The sequence below is a fragment of the Muscardinus avellanarius genome (assembly GCF_963383645.1).
Source record: "Muscardinus avellanarius genome assembly, chromosome: 11".
Lineage (NCBI taxonomy): Eukaryota > Metazoa > Chordata > Mammalia > Rodentia > Gliridae > Muscardinus > Muscardinus avellanarius.
This window is the reverse complement of record NC_137797.1, coordinates 91,013,746-91,026,969: the sequence shown is the minus strand read 5'-3', so window position 1 is coordinate 91,026,969 and position 13,224 is coordinate 91,013,746. Positions and strand designations below refer to the sequence as shown.

Below are 13,224 nucleotides of genomic sequence, written 5' to 3'. Positions count from 1 at the left end.
ACAGTCTTAGCCTACCTATGACTTAAAACATGTTCTTAACAAGTGATATGAAAACCTCCTTTTGTGCTGCACGTCAACAGAGCCCATCCGAATCCCCGCAGAAAGCAGCCATGTTCCAGTTATGTTGTCAGCATGAGGGGCAAGTTCTCCAAAGCATGAGTTCCTAGGGCCGTGCCTCCTTTGGATTTCACGGTACAAAGAAATTGCCCAGCGACAGCAGTGGTTTGCAAGCATTAGCATTTTCCCGTTCAACCCTCGTGTTGAATCTTTTTCAGTTATTTCCTTTAGTGAAATTAGACACCAAAGTAGGACCTCCTGGATCAAAGGACCTAGGTGCCACAATTAAAAGAAATAAGTTACCACCAACACAATGGAGATAGCAGTCAGTATTTAAGATAAAACAGAGTCCTATGGATTTGGGAGGGGGTAAGCTCCCAGCGCCCTGGGTCTCTTTCCACTCCCCTCTCTCTGCTCTCTCCAGCCCTGAGAGCAAGTTCACATCGCATCCAGAACCTGTGGTGTGCGCCTTGGAGTCGCTGCTTTTCAGCTTGGGCCTTTTCGACCATGAAAACACAGTCACAAATTGTTCTCGGGCTAAACCACTCAACATCTTGGCACTTGGTTGTTTTTGACTTTTCAACAATAGGCGCTGTTCACTCCCTGTCTGAGTCCTTTCTTCAGCGATCAGGCAGGACCCTGATGAGCGGCTGGTCACGGCTTCCCCCCATGGTATCAGTGCGGCGGCATGTGATGATTCACATGGGGCGTGTTGGAGCCCAGGAAGCCCAGCCTCTGCTTATTCTTTCTTTGTTCTGTCATCTGGGGAAGAGAGAGAGAGCACACTCAGCTGATTTCCACACCCGTCCCCAGTGCTGATGGGCCACGGCCATTTTGCATTCAGAGTTTCCAAGTACCTACTATCTGGCCTCATATTTATCAAAAAGGGATTTTTTTTAAAGTAAGTTTCCAAAAATAGAGGATAAAAAAGCAAACCTCTCTGTGGCTAGAATAAAGGAACCAAGTTTATTTTTTATTTTTTGATACTGGGGATGGAACCCAGGGGCATTTACCTCTGAACTGTACCCCCAGCCCTTTTTATTTTGAAACAGAATCTCAGCAGGGCATGGTGGTACTTGCCTGTAATACTTGGGAGGCTGGGACAGGAGGATAACGAGTTCAAAGATAGCCTCACAAGCATAGCAAGGCTCTCAGAAACCTAATGAAACTCTATTTCAAAACAAAAAGTAAAAAGGGCTGGGGATGTAGCTTGGAGGTAGAATGCCCTTGGGTTCAATCCCCAGTACCCTAAAGGAAAAAAAAAAAGAAGAAATGAAAAGAAAAGAAAAAAAGAAAAAAGGAAACAGGGTCTCACTAAGTTGCTGAGTCTCACTAAGTTCCTGGGGCTGGACTCAACCCTGTGCGCCTCCTGTCTCAGGTTTCCAAGCGCTGAGATTACAGGGGTGCACCACCACACCCAGCTCCATGGCTCTTTTCAAACAGATCTTGTTTGTCACATAATTATCACCATTACCATGGTCATTTTAGTAGCTAGCATGGCTACTGTTGATAGTATTTTTTATGAATGCTAATTATGTCATATGATAAAGGGGTGGATCATAGCACTGAAGTGTCAGTTACAAATGATGATCTGTCTTTCTGATGAGTACAGTAATTGCTGATCTGGCAGAAAATATGATCCGTCAAAAGGTACAAAGGTGTCCTTGTATGTTGGCATTTGCTCCTTCTTTTCCCTTTCTGTAGAAAAAGAAATGTCACCCAAGGACGGGGAGGTGGGTGAGAATGAGTCCCTGCTTGCCGACACATGGTTTTCTTCGCTGGAGTTTACAGAGTCTGAGGATGACAGCCCGCTCCCAGGGGTCTGTGTGTCTCTCCCCAGGCGAGATGGTGAACAGTCCCAGCCCCAGCCCCAGCCCCAGCCTCACCTCCCAGGACACTGACCTGATCCTTGAGCTCCGCCAGCTGACCTGACAGCTGTTTGACCAGGCTCATGGTGGACTCCAGCTTCTCCTGCAGGTTCCGAATCTCATTTTGCTCGCCATCACCTTCGTTGCTGACAAGGGACATGGCTCTCATCCGAGGGAACCAGTCCAAATTCTTCTCCTGAAAGCAAATAAATGTGCAGGAACAAAGGCATTAAGTATGAGCCTGCAGTCCAATAAATAATGTTTATAAGTGTTCATTATTAGGAACATTTAAACCGGCATCTCTGAGCGCTCACACCTAACGGTGCTCCTGCAGGGGTGGGAGGGGCTGAAGGTGGGAATGAGGGGAACCATGGCCGCTGGTCTTCTTGGGCTGGGGAAAGGTCTCCAGTATTGGGACAAGCCCGCTCCGGGCTCTCAGGAGGGTCCCAGATGAAGCGATCAGAGAAGCATCATGTGCCCTGGGAGCATTCAGTGCATCTGATGAGGCAGGGTCTAGACACTGGGCTAGCAGGTCCAAGAGTGTGGGGGTATGGAGAAGGCAAGAGCTGCTTCTCCCCCCCCCAACAAACACACACACAGAAAAGGGGTGGCCTAAGAGGAGGCCGGTAAAAGAAAGGTCTCGGTTCCAGCCCCGCACGCTGGTTCCCCTCCTGCTTCCTTCGTGGAGGCTCCCGACCAGCTCTGTGGCCTCTAAGTGAGTGGCAGAAGAGGGAAGAGGGCGCGGGGCCACGGCCCGGCCTTGCCCCGTCTGCTCCTTTGGAAACACTATCGCAGTGGGCTGAGGTTTCCGAGGTTGACTTCCCCAGCAGCAGGCAGCACTTCCGTTGTTTCTAGGATGACTGGGTGGAAGGTGTGTGTGTGTGTGTGTGTGTGTGTGTGTGTGTGTGTGTGTGTGTGCACGCGCGCTCCAATGCGGTAAAGACCCAGCTGTCTTGAAAACTGCCCGATGGCCTATCCATCATAGAATCACTGCTCATTGCTCAGATTACATTTTTCAGTCTTGAACTCTACAGGTACATCATGTTGCCCCCCACTTTACAGATAAGAAAACAAGGGGCTCACCCAGGCTAGTGCCAGTGCTAGTGCGTGGCAGAGCTGGCTTTGCACCTCTGACCGGGCACAGGAGCCTCTCTCCCCTCCTCACCTGTTACTCTAGGTCGCCCTCCTCCAACACCCCGGGCAGCGAGCTTCTAGCTTAAGACTCTTTCCACTCCAGAGAGGTCTACTGAAGTGGCTGGGACAGCCTGTCTGGAGGATGGACCACTGCCCTTCCCAAGGCCCAGCCAGTCCACGCTGCAGCCTCCATGATGCGACCTGGTCCTCGGTTGGCTTTTTGTCCTTATTGCTAGCTGGGGAATAGCAGGTTCTTCAGTGTTCCCTCCCTCTAAAGGCAGTGAGAGGGCTGATAAAGGATTAAAGATAAAACACAGTAAAGAATCTCACTCTGCACTTAAGCAGCTAATTAGCATTTCAAAGGAGAATATCTTGTCTTCCCAGCGCAGAGTGACAGATCCATTCATTTATTCAATCCTTCCACATCTATTGTCAGGTTTCAGGATGGAAATCAGATAAGACTCAATGAGTATCTGCTCTTCTTTAGTGGTGGCTGAGGTTAGGCCCCCACAGAGCCTGGACTGCACGTTGCAGCTGGAGAGACCCTAGGGGCTGCTTGTTAAAACTGCAGACTCCACCCCCCTCATGCCTTACCAAATCAGAACCTTGGCATCCAGTCAGAATCATGTGTGTGATTCTTGTGGGGTGGGTACAGGGAGTTGAACCCAGGAGCATTCTACCTCTGAGAGATGGCCCCAGCCCTATTTTATTTTTTATTTTGAAACAGTGTCTTGCTAAATTGCTGATGTCTGTCAAGTTGCTGAGGCTGGCTGCAAACCTGTGATCCTCTTGTCTCAGCCTCCCAAGTCCTGGGACTACAGGCATGTGCCACCACATCTGGCAACTTGTGGGATTCTTATTCTGATGTCATTAAAGTGTGAGAACTCTGGTTTACAGACACAGAAGAGATAAATGACTATTGTTGGGGTAGTGGCAGGATAGCGAGATAAAACAGAGAGGGGGAAAATTGGAAATAGCTGTTTGAAAAAAGAACAGAGAGAGGAAATCAAATTGGGAACCACTAAATACTTGCAGGGCAATATAGATGGTCCATCTGACTAAGAGATGATGCCTTGTAGGGAGAAAAAGGGTCATAGGAGGAACTCTAGACAAAGAAGGACAAACCACAGATGAGCAAATAAGGTGATCTATTATTAGATCACCTTAGGGAATTAGATCACATTAGGGAATTAGATCACATTAAATCACTTAGATCAATTAGATCAATTAGATCACATTATTAGATCACATTAGGGAATTAGAGAAATTCCCTAATGCACACGATGTACATTCACAAACATATCAGTCACTAAGCCAAACAGGAGGAGAGAGGAGGGAAGAGAGAGGGGATGGGGTGGGAATTGGGGAAGGGCTAAATGAGTGATGTGTGCATGTATGCCTCCACCATCTTGTACCCCATTAAGATGTATGATTACGATGCACCAATAACATAAAGAATAATACTATGTAAAAAAAAATAATGGTAAGCCGGGCATGGTGGCAACGCTTGTAATCCCAGCATTTGAGAGACGGAGACAGGAGGATTGGGGTTCATGGACAGCCTCAGCTGCTACTTAGCAAGGCCGTTTGCAACTCAGTGAGACCCTGTTTCAAAATAAAGAATAAAAAATAGGGCTGGGGGTATAGCTTGGAGGTAGAATGTCCCTGGGTTCCATCCCCAGTACTGCAAAAATTAAAAAAGAAAATAATAATGGTAGTAAAGATGATCATTCACCAATAGCCTGGGTGGATGTGGAGATAAGGCAGAGAGCTGGACTGATATAGGATGCTGTGTCTTCTTGGGAGGGGCATCAGAAAGACACAGGGTAGAGAAGCTAGGAATGTGCTAGGTGGTTGGAATGATGAACATTAACGTGAAGACTGGCAGAAAGGATGGATGCAGTGACCTATGCCACGTGTTCTGTATGTAGTCGCTCCTTTTAACAACACACTGTCATTTATCCTGTGTCTATATTATCTACAATACTATTATCCAAATATTAAAAATGAAGAATCAGGCTAGCAAGGGAAAAAGCTGGGATTCCAACTCAGGGCTGTCCTTGTTCTAGTCTTTGGACAGAAAATGGAATCAAATGGAAGATTCTGAAGGTAGGCCAACTTTGGGAAATGAACATATGCCTTAAATCTGGTAAAAGTAAATCTTGCCTTCCTTAGCGAGTTAATGTTCAGTGGGTGCAGAGTTTCAGATGGGGAAGGTTGAACATTTCTGGAGATGGATAAGTGGTTATAATTGTACAACATTGTGAATGTACTCAATGGCACAAAACTATACTTTAAATGGTCAAAATGATGAAATTTATATTATATATATATTACTACAATATGAAAATTATTGAGTTTTCAGAGACTAATATTTCGGGGTGAATTGTGCACAAAGTTCTCAAAATCACCTGAAGAAGACCAGAAATTGGGGTGGATGAGTAGTTAGGGCCACCAAGGCCAAGGACAATGATGACCATGCGACAGTGACCCCCAGGTATTAGCGGGCAGTGAAGGGAATGATCAGTACAAGGTCATTATGAGAGGTGGAAGGGGTGATTGTTTTCTTGATGCCAGGGAGTTCAAGCTCACAAATCTCTCCTAGGGCCCGCAGTACAGAGTGATTGGGGAAATGGGCATTTCCGGCCAGAGAGCGAAAGAGAAGAAATTCCTCCTGGAGAGTCAGAGATGTGCCTTTGTGGGAGAGGAGAGTGGGCCAGGAAGAGGGCTGGGGTTCTAGAAGGGCTGTGGAGCAGAAGTCTTTGGGAGCCTCAGGTGCCTGGGCTGCGGGAACGAAGTGCAAGGTGACGTGGTGATGCCCAACGTGAGGGACGGAGAAAACAGCAAGCTTAGAAGGCTTCAGAGGACAGAGATGAAACATTATTCTAACACTTAGCAGACCATTACTCAGCCAAAGAGGACACAGGTGAGAGTATTGAAGATGTCTCTGAAGAAATGCCACCACAGCTTCCCAGGGGCCTACCATCCAAGCCACAGCACCACTGCCTGTGAGGGTGACTGGCGGGCTGTCATCCCTCACACACTCTTTTCACTTGTCCCTTTGTCCTTCCAATTCATGTTTGAGAGAGAGAGAGAGAGAGAGAGAGAGAGAGAGAGAGAGAGAGTGTGTGTGTGTGTGTGTGTGTGTGTGTGTGTGTTTAACCCAGGGGAATTCATTCTTCCTCCATGATAAACTGCCAGCCCTTCTTACATTTTTTTCTTTTGAAACAGGGTCTCACTAGATTGCTGAGAATCTCCCTAAGTTGCTGAGGCTGGCATCGAACCTGCAATTCTCCTGTGTCAGCCTCCCAAGTTCTGGGATTTCAGGCATGTACCCCCCACCTGGCTTTCAGTTAATAATTCTTACATGTGATTCCTATGATGGTGGTAGGCACTGGGAAAGCAGCAGTGATCAAAACCCAGCACGATTCTTGCACTTTTGAGATTTACAGTCTGGGTGTAGAGGAACACTTTAAGCAACAGAACACAAAAATAATGACAGGTTGTGCCTGGGTGCTGAGTAGGAAAGCTCTGTGGCCTTGTCCTTTCTCTCAGTGCCTAAAAGTCATTCTCTTTAACCCTCCTTTGGTTTTTCTAATCTTTATTTTATTTTTTAATATGTTTATTATTTCATTTTTCCCTCCCCTTCTATGTCAACTAATAATCTGAAATGAAAATATAATGTACACTTAACATATTTTCAATTTTGAACATTTTATGGCTCCCTTTCTCTTTCTTTCCTTTTTCTTTTTCATATAGGGGATTGAACTCAGGGGTGTTCTACCTCTGAGGTACACCTCCAACCCTATTTTACCTTTTTATTTTGAAAGGTCTTACTAAATTGCTGTTTTCCATCTTTCCTTTTTTGAATAAAGCCTGTTTCTGAAAAGTCAGCTTCACAGCTCATTTTTCTTCCAAACTTAGTACACAAAGCGTATTCTTTTCATCAAAATGAAGTCAAATAGAGCAGTGTTCTTAGAATGCTGTATATGTTTTTTTTTAATCAAAAGTAGCTCCCAATTAAACACGCAAAATTCTTCTGCTCCACGCTTTTCACGGAAGCCTCCTCCTGAGCAAGGTGAGCAGAGGGCTGAGCCCCAGACGCAGCCCAACCAGAGACACAGGGCCGCACACAGACAGTGACTGGGCCACCGCTTACACACCATGGCACCCGTGATGTGCTCACCACTGCGCAGGGTAGTCTGACTTGATTTCTTCCTTCTCGGGTTACTCACATACACAACGCACAGCTTGTGGCCATGCACATGACTGTTAGATGCCCACGTTGACTTTAGTTAGTCAATATGAAATCATTTCCTTGTTTCAGCAGCAATGAAAATATTTGGCCACAGCATAGCATCCAGTCAAGGGAGTTGTGGATTAACTCTTAGACTCTGAGCTGACAACATAGGATCCTAATAACCTGGTCAGTGAAAAGTTGGCCCTTCCATAGGTTTCAAAAATGCAAAGCTCAGAGATGAACTGGCCATATCTCTTAGATGTCCTCTTAGGACACGCTTAGCATGCTAACTGTAACCCTCTTGCGGTCTCTAAATTCTAATAATAATGAATAATATCCTAGCATGTGGGAGGCTGAGACAGGAGGATTGCAGTTCGAAGACAGCCTCAGCTATTTAGTGAGGCTCTTCGTAACTCAGTGAGACCCTGTTTCAAAATAAAAAAATAAAAAATAGGGCTAGGGGTGTAGCTCAAAGGTAGAATGCCCCTGGGTTTCATACCCAGTACTGCAGAAAAAAAATGTATTTTTCTAAATAATGAGAAGACCAATAGAAGGGAGTATAAAAACCTTTCAAATAGTCCTCACAATAGTCAGATCTAAGCATTGTATCACGAATGCCTGTGCAGGTATGAATGGAAATTCTGTAGCTTCTCAATAAAACGGCTGTTAGTGTCAAAGTACCATTTGCACTTAAATGTGATATCTCATTTGCAGATAAAAGGTCCAATAGAAACAGCAATCTAGGAGTCAAGACGCCTGGATTCCGACTTTATCTTAGCCCCAAACTAGCTATGTGACAGAAGAGGGGGAAAGTCTTACTCTGCGTCCCAGTTTGCTCATCTGTAAAACCGGAACGTTATGAATCTTTCCTGCTCATCACTCTGTCGGCCATGAATGCAGGGGAAGCTTTGAAAGTCCAGTTGGCGAGAGAAGCTGGAGCTTGCCAAGTGAGCACACAGAGGCAAAGCTTTGGGTAAGAAGCGACCTTGAAACCACACAGTCCCAGCCAGCATGTCACGAATGCCCAGCCAAAAGCCAGAGGGTTTGGTTTCTTGAGGCCTCACGTCACAACAGTGGCGGACGGCCCTGCGCTTGCTCCACTCCTGGAGAGGCCCTGCCGCATTGCTTTATGGAGGAGCTCTCCTATAACCTGTTCCTCTTGGGACCTAACTGACCACGGGCTGGAGAAAGCATAAAGAGGATCATAATTTCTCTCTACATCAGAATGAGATTAAGAAGTCAATGAGATTGATTTTGGTAGGCCAAACACTGGAGACATTGCCCTGTATCTTCTTAGCTCTATTAGCTACACCTTAAAAGTTGCCTGTAGGTCAGGCACAGTGGTGCAAGCCTGTGATCCCAGTACTTGTGATGCTGAGATAGAAGGATCACAGGTTCGAGGCCAGTGTGTGGTAACTAAGACCCTGCTTTAAAATTAAAAATAAAATAGGGCAGGAGGTGTAGTTGTCCATGGGTTCAATCCCCAGTTACACACACACACAGACAGACACAGACAGACACACACACACACACACACACACACACACACACACACACACTTTTAGATAAACTAAAGAAAAAGCAAGGACTGTAATTCCATGCCATAGTAATAGACCCCCAGGGCACTCTAGCCCTGCTATGACCAGTACCCAGAATACCTCTATGAAGTAGGGCCTGTCACCATCCCATTCTATAGACAGCGACCCTTGGCCGAGGAGTATGGCTTGGCTCTTGGCACATAGGTGTGTAAGTGGCTAAGCGAGGCTTTGGCCTCCATTATGTTCCCCTGGAGATCTTGCGGTCCTTTGACTGCACGAGGCTACTCTCTGTGTCTAATGGAGACAGGAAGGCTTAGCTTCTGAGCTTGCCAAAGAAAACAACTACAGAGAGTCTCTAAACAGAGTTACTGTAACCTGAACCCCCTTGGTTACTCTTTCTGGGATATGCTAGAGGCTTACATATGGAACATCAGAAACACAAACCGAGTAGGCATCACAGCACAGACACAATGTGCAGGTACTGATTAGAAACGTGCCCGTGCGGGGCATTGGCTGCAGTTTTGCAGGGGGCTGAATGTGCCATGCATTGCAATAGAGCATCAATTAAACTACTCAGTAGAGACCATCGCCTCTGCTTCCAGATTTGATTGCTATGCTTAGGTTTGCAGGCACAAGATCATATCCTAGGGTCTTCTTGGTTACTATCTTCTTCTAAGCTTTATATTTATATTGCATTTTTTTTATTTCAAAAATGTATTTGCAAAGGCTCCTAGGCTGAAGCGCATAACCATTTCCCCAAAGCCTCAGCGTGACCTACTGCATTTTCCTCTTTGCACTTGGTCTGAAGATGTCAGCAGCAATGGGTCTCAAAAGGAACACTAGCGCCCACCACCTACTTCCTGGAAGCTCCCTGAGGGAAAGGCACCAGCCTGTTTTCCTAGAACTTCAAACACAGAAAAATAAGCTGGAACACTTCTTCTGAAATCAAAGCAGTTGTTTTAGGTAAGGGAGTGCCTACTGTAATCCAGCCCAGTCTGCTCAGTTTCAGTGGAACTGAGCCTCACACCAACATCGTAACCTGGAGGGCAGGTCAGGTGTGATAGAAAACCATGAAGGGACACCTACACTATTGGCCTCTGAGTCCCCAGTGAACACTCCCCCGTAGACAAGAAGCATTGCTTGAGGTGAGTGATGAAAAAGCTGCCTCTCAGCCGATGTGGTGGCCACAGCTGTATGTACTCTACTTGGGAGGCCGAGATAGGAGGATTACAGGTTCAAGGCCAGCCTCAGACCTAAGGGAGACCCTGTTTCAAAACAAGCCGGATGTGGTGGCGCAGGCTTGTAATCCCAGCATTTGGAAGGCTGAGATCTGAGGATCGCGGTTCACGGACAGCCTCAGCTACTTAGTGAGACCCTGTTTCAAAATAAAGAATAAAAAATTGGGCAGGGGATGTAGCTCGGAGGTCAAATGCCTCTGGGTTCCATCCCTAGATCCGAAGAAAAAAAGAAAAAGAAAAAGAAAAGGAGCCGAGGGTGTAATCAGAGGTAAAATGCCCCTAGGTTCAATCTCCAATACCATAAAAAGCTGCCTCTCTTAAGGGCTCAGATACAAGGTCTGTCTGGGTTCACGAGGAAGGAAAGTAGGTTGGAAAAACACTCTTGACAAAGTTAAAGACTGCAGGTTGGAAAGAAAGGATGTAGTTGTGTTCTTTAAAATTAAAACACCATTCCTGGATTGATGCATAAATAAAATTCTTGGTAATTAATTAATTCATTCACTTTTTTTCTTTTTTCCCTCCCTTCCTTTTTTCCTTCCTTCCCCCCCCCCCCCCCCGTGGTACTGGATTCAAGCCAGGGCATTCTACCTCTGAGGTATACCCCAGTCCTATTTTGAAACAGGGTCTCTCTAAGTTGCTAAGGGTCTTGTTAAATTGCTGGGGCTGGGGGTGAATCAGAGATTCTACTGTCTCTACCCCCCAAGTACTGGGGTTACAAGTGTGTGTCACCATCCCCAGAAGGAAATCGTTCTTAGAAGAGGAAAGGAACAAGAGCAAATTTTGTTCTGTCAGAAAAACATGTTCTAGGACTCCAAAATTCATTTCCAGCCTATATAAGCTTTCTGTGTCTCCCTGTTTATTATGTTATCTTTATTTCCCTGAATCTTTTCTTCCTGCAGTGGGTGGGGTCCTACAAATGCGGCAGATTACCAAACCTGTGTGGACTGAGAAATTTGGAATGTGTAAGTTATCTAAAGCCAATCTGGCTGGGCGTGGTGGCACACACTTGTAATCCCAGCACTGGGGGGGGGGGGGGGCTGAGACAGGAGGACCAAGGTTCCTGGACAGCCTCAGCTACTTAGTGAGGCCCACTGCAACTCAGTGAGACCCTGTTTCAAAAAAATAAAATATAGGGCTGCAGCCATGGCGGAGGCCAGCAGGACCCGGTTCCTACACGGGGCCCGCAGGAGCCTGGCTTCGGCAGAGGCGGAGGCCTGAAGCCCTCTCCTTCTGCTGGCTGCCTGACTCTGGGGAGCCAGACTGACTGGAACAGATGCGTGAGGACCGCTGCTATGCCACGTCCATTCTGGGACATTCTCTTAGGGCAGCATGAAACAGACCAGGACGACACCCTCAGCTGAAGAGGAGATGGGACTTCTGCAACAAGCATTTGCAGAAATGCTGGGGGTGTCTGGAAGCATGTTGAGTGCTGGAGTGTCCCACATTCAGTAGTTCAGATCCCTGTCCTCAGAACATATCAAGACTGGTCGGGGAGTGGGGCTGGTAAAGACGCGTGGTGAGGAGGCATCCGAGGGACAGGAGGCAATGCAGGTGCCAGCCGGTCACCGTGAAGTCACTCCCCAAGGGTGGCTGCCTGGCAGTTGGTGGCTTCAGTTATTTGGGGGGAGTTTGAGAGTCTGTGGGCTTCAAGGTCTACCTCTCCTATGCAGCCTCAACAGGCCCCAAGTTTGAAAATCAGGGCCCTGGGCGATTACCTAGGAATAACATGCAGATAGAAGTGGAATGGGAGTCCTGCAGCTGAGCATGGCCTGTGTGGGCAAGCGGAGGGCTCATCTCCACCAACAGCTTGGACTAAGGGGGGACCGCAGCCCAGAGAGCCCAGATCGTTTCTTCTGCCCATTCCTCTCCTTCCCATCTTCCCAACTCTCCTTCATGAAAAATGTCTGTCATCTGTGGGCAGGAGGGCAGAGGCTGTGCTAAGAAGCAGAACTCCTGTTCTCCTTTGGACTCACCTCACCCCTGACACAGTCAGCAAGGGCCCTCGGGTGTCTACAGTCACATCAGCCATATCTGCTCCTAGCCGGGACAGGACCACAGCAAGAAGAGAAGCCAGGACGGTCTAAGAAGGCCCAGACTCAATGGCAGAGGAGAGAGATGGAAAGCCACAGTCCTCCTGTGGGTAACTTCAGCAGGATCGCAGGGAGCAATTGAGAGACAGATGCCCAGACTCCCTGGGATGGACACTCCATCCAACCGGGGGCAGCAGCCGGGGCGAGGGACGCTCAAAGGGAGGGTGCGGCACCCAGCACCAAGTTGCTGGGCCCCACTGGCCACTCATTTCCACAAATCCCAACTGTGCCAGACTCAGGGATGGGAGCCCACACAGCCAAAGGGCTGGGGACCTGGGCAGCGCCTGATGGGCCGCGATGGGAAGGCTGGTCTGCCACCACCCTGCGAGTGACCGAGGAACCCGAGGGCTTGCTCAGCATTTTTCTGGATCCCCATTGCTGTTTTTCCTTCAGAACTGTTTAGTGGGAAACATTTTGACCACAAAGGAAAAAATAAATAAATATATAAGCAAACAAACAAACAAATCAGGGACTATCAGGGACACCAAACAGTCCAAGGTTCTACCAGCAGACTTCCTAGAGCCAGCCATCTCCCTTCCTGTGTTCTTCTTTTCCTGTCAATTCTTTTTTTTTTTTCTTTTTTTCAGCCCCCACCCTATCCCCACCCCATTCTCTCCCCATCCCTCCCTCCCATGCTTGGCTTAGGGGTTGACATCTAGTATTATAGCAATTTATCCAAAATTAAAAATGATAATCTCACATAACAGTTTCATTTGTCTGATACCAAGCTTTTGATGACTTAAAGATAACATTTCAATATTTCTTTTTACTTTCTTTCTTACCAGAGAATATTTTTTTCTATTTTTTTTAGGTGAAACTATCATATATTTATATATTTATTTTTCAGAAAAAAAATCTATCCTAATATGGAATATGGACTCTAGATACCCAAAACGATCTTGAAAAAGAACAAAGTTAGAAGATATATATTTTCTGATTTCAAACCATATAAAGCTACAATAATTGAAACAGTGTAGTACTATTCTAAAGGCAGATATATAAACCATTGGAGTTAAATACAAGCCTAGAGCTAAATTCCTCCCTATATTGTCAAGTTAT

At 46.7% G+C, this 13,224-nt stretch overlaps 1 protein-coding gene across 4 annotated transcripts in view; it reads right to left on the bottom strand.

Moving 5' to 3' along the window:
* Nucleotides 1-732: 732 nt before the first annotated feature.
* The window catches only part of ITPR2 (inositol 1,4,5-trisphosphate receptor type 2), a gene marked incomplete at both ends in the record, with an annotated part of 551,977 nt that continues 539,485 nt past the window's right edge, over nucleotides 733-13,224 (bottom strand). For all 4 annotated transcript variants that reach the window (XM_080705463.1, XM_080705466.1, XM_080705464.1 and 1 more), the window contains 2 exons: nucleotides 733-819; nucleotides 1,960-2,121. In XM_080705463.1, the coding sequence (XP_080561589.1) occupies nucleotides 733-819; nucleotides 1,960-2,121 (249 nt within the window). The remainder of the gene's footprint in view (nucleotides 820-1,959; nucleotides 2,122-13,224) is intronic.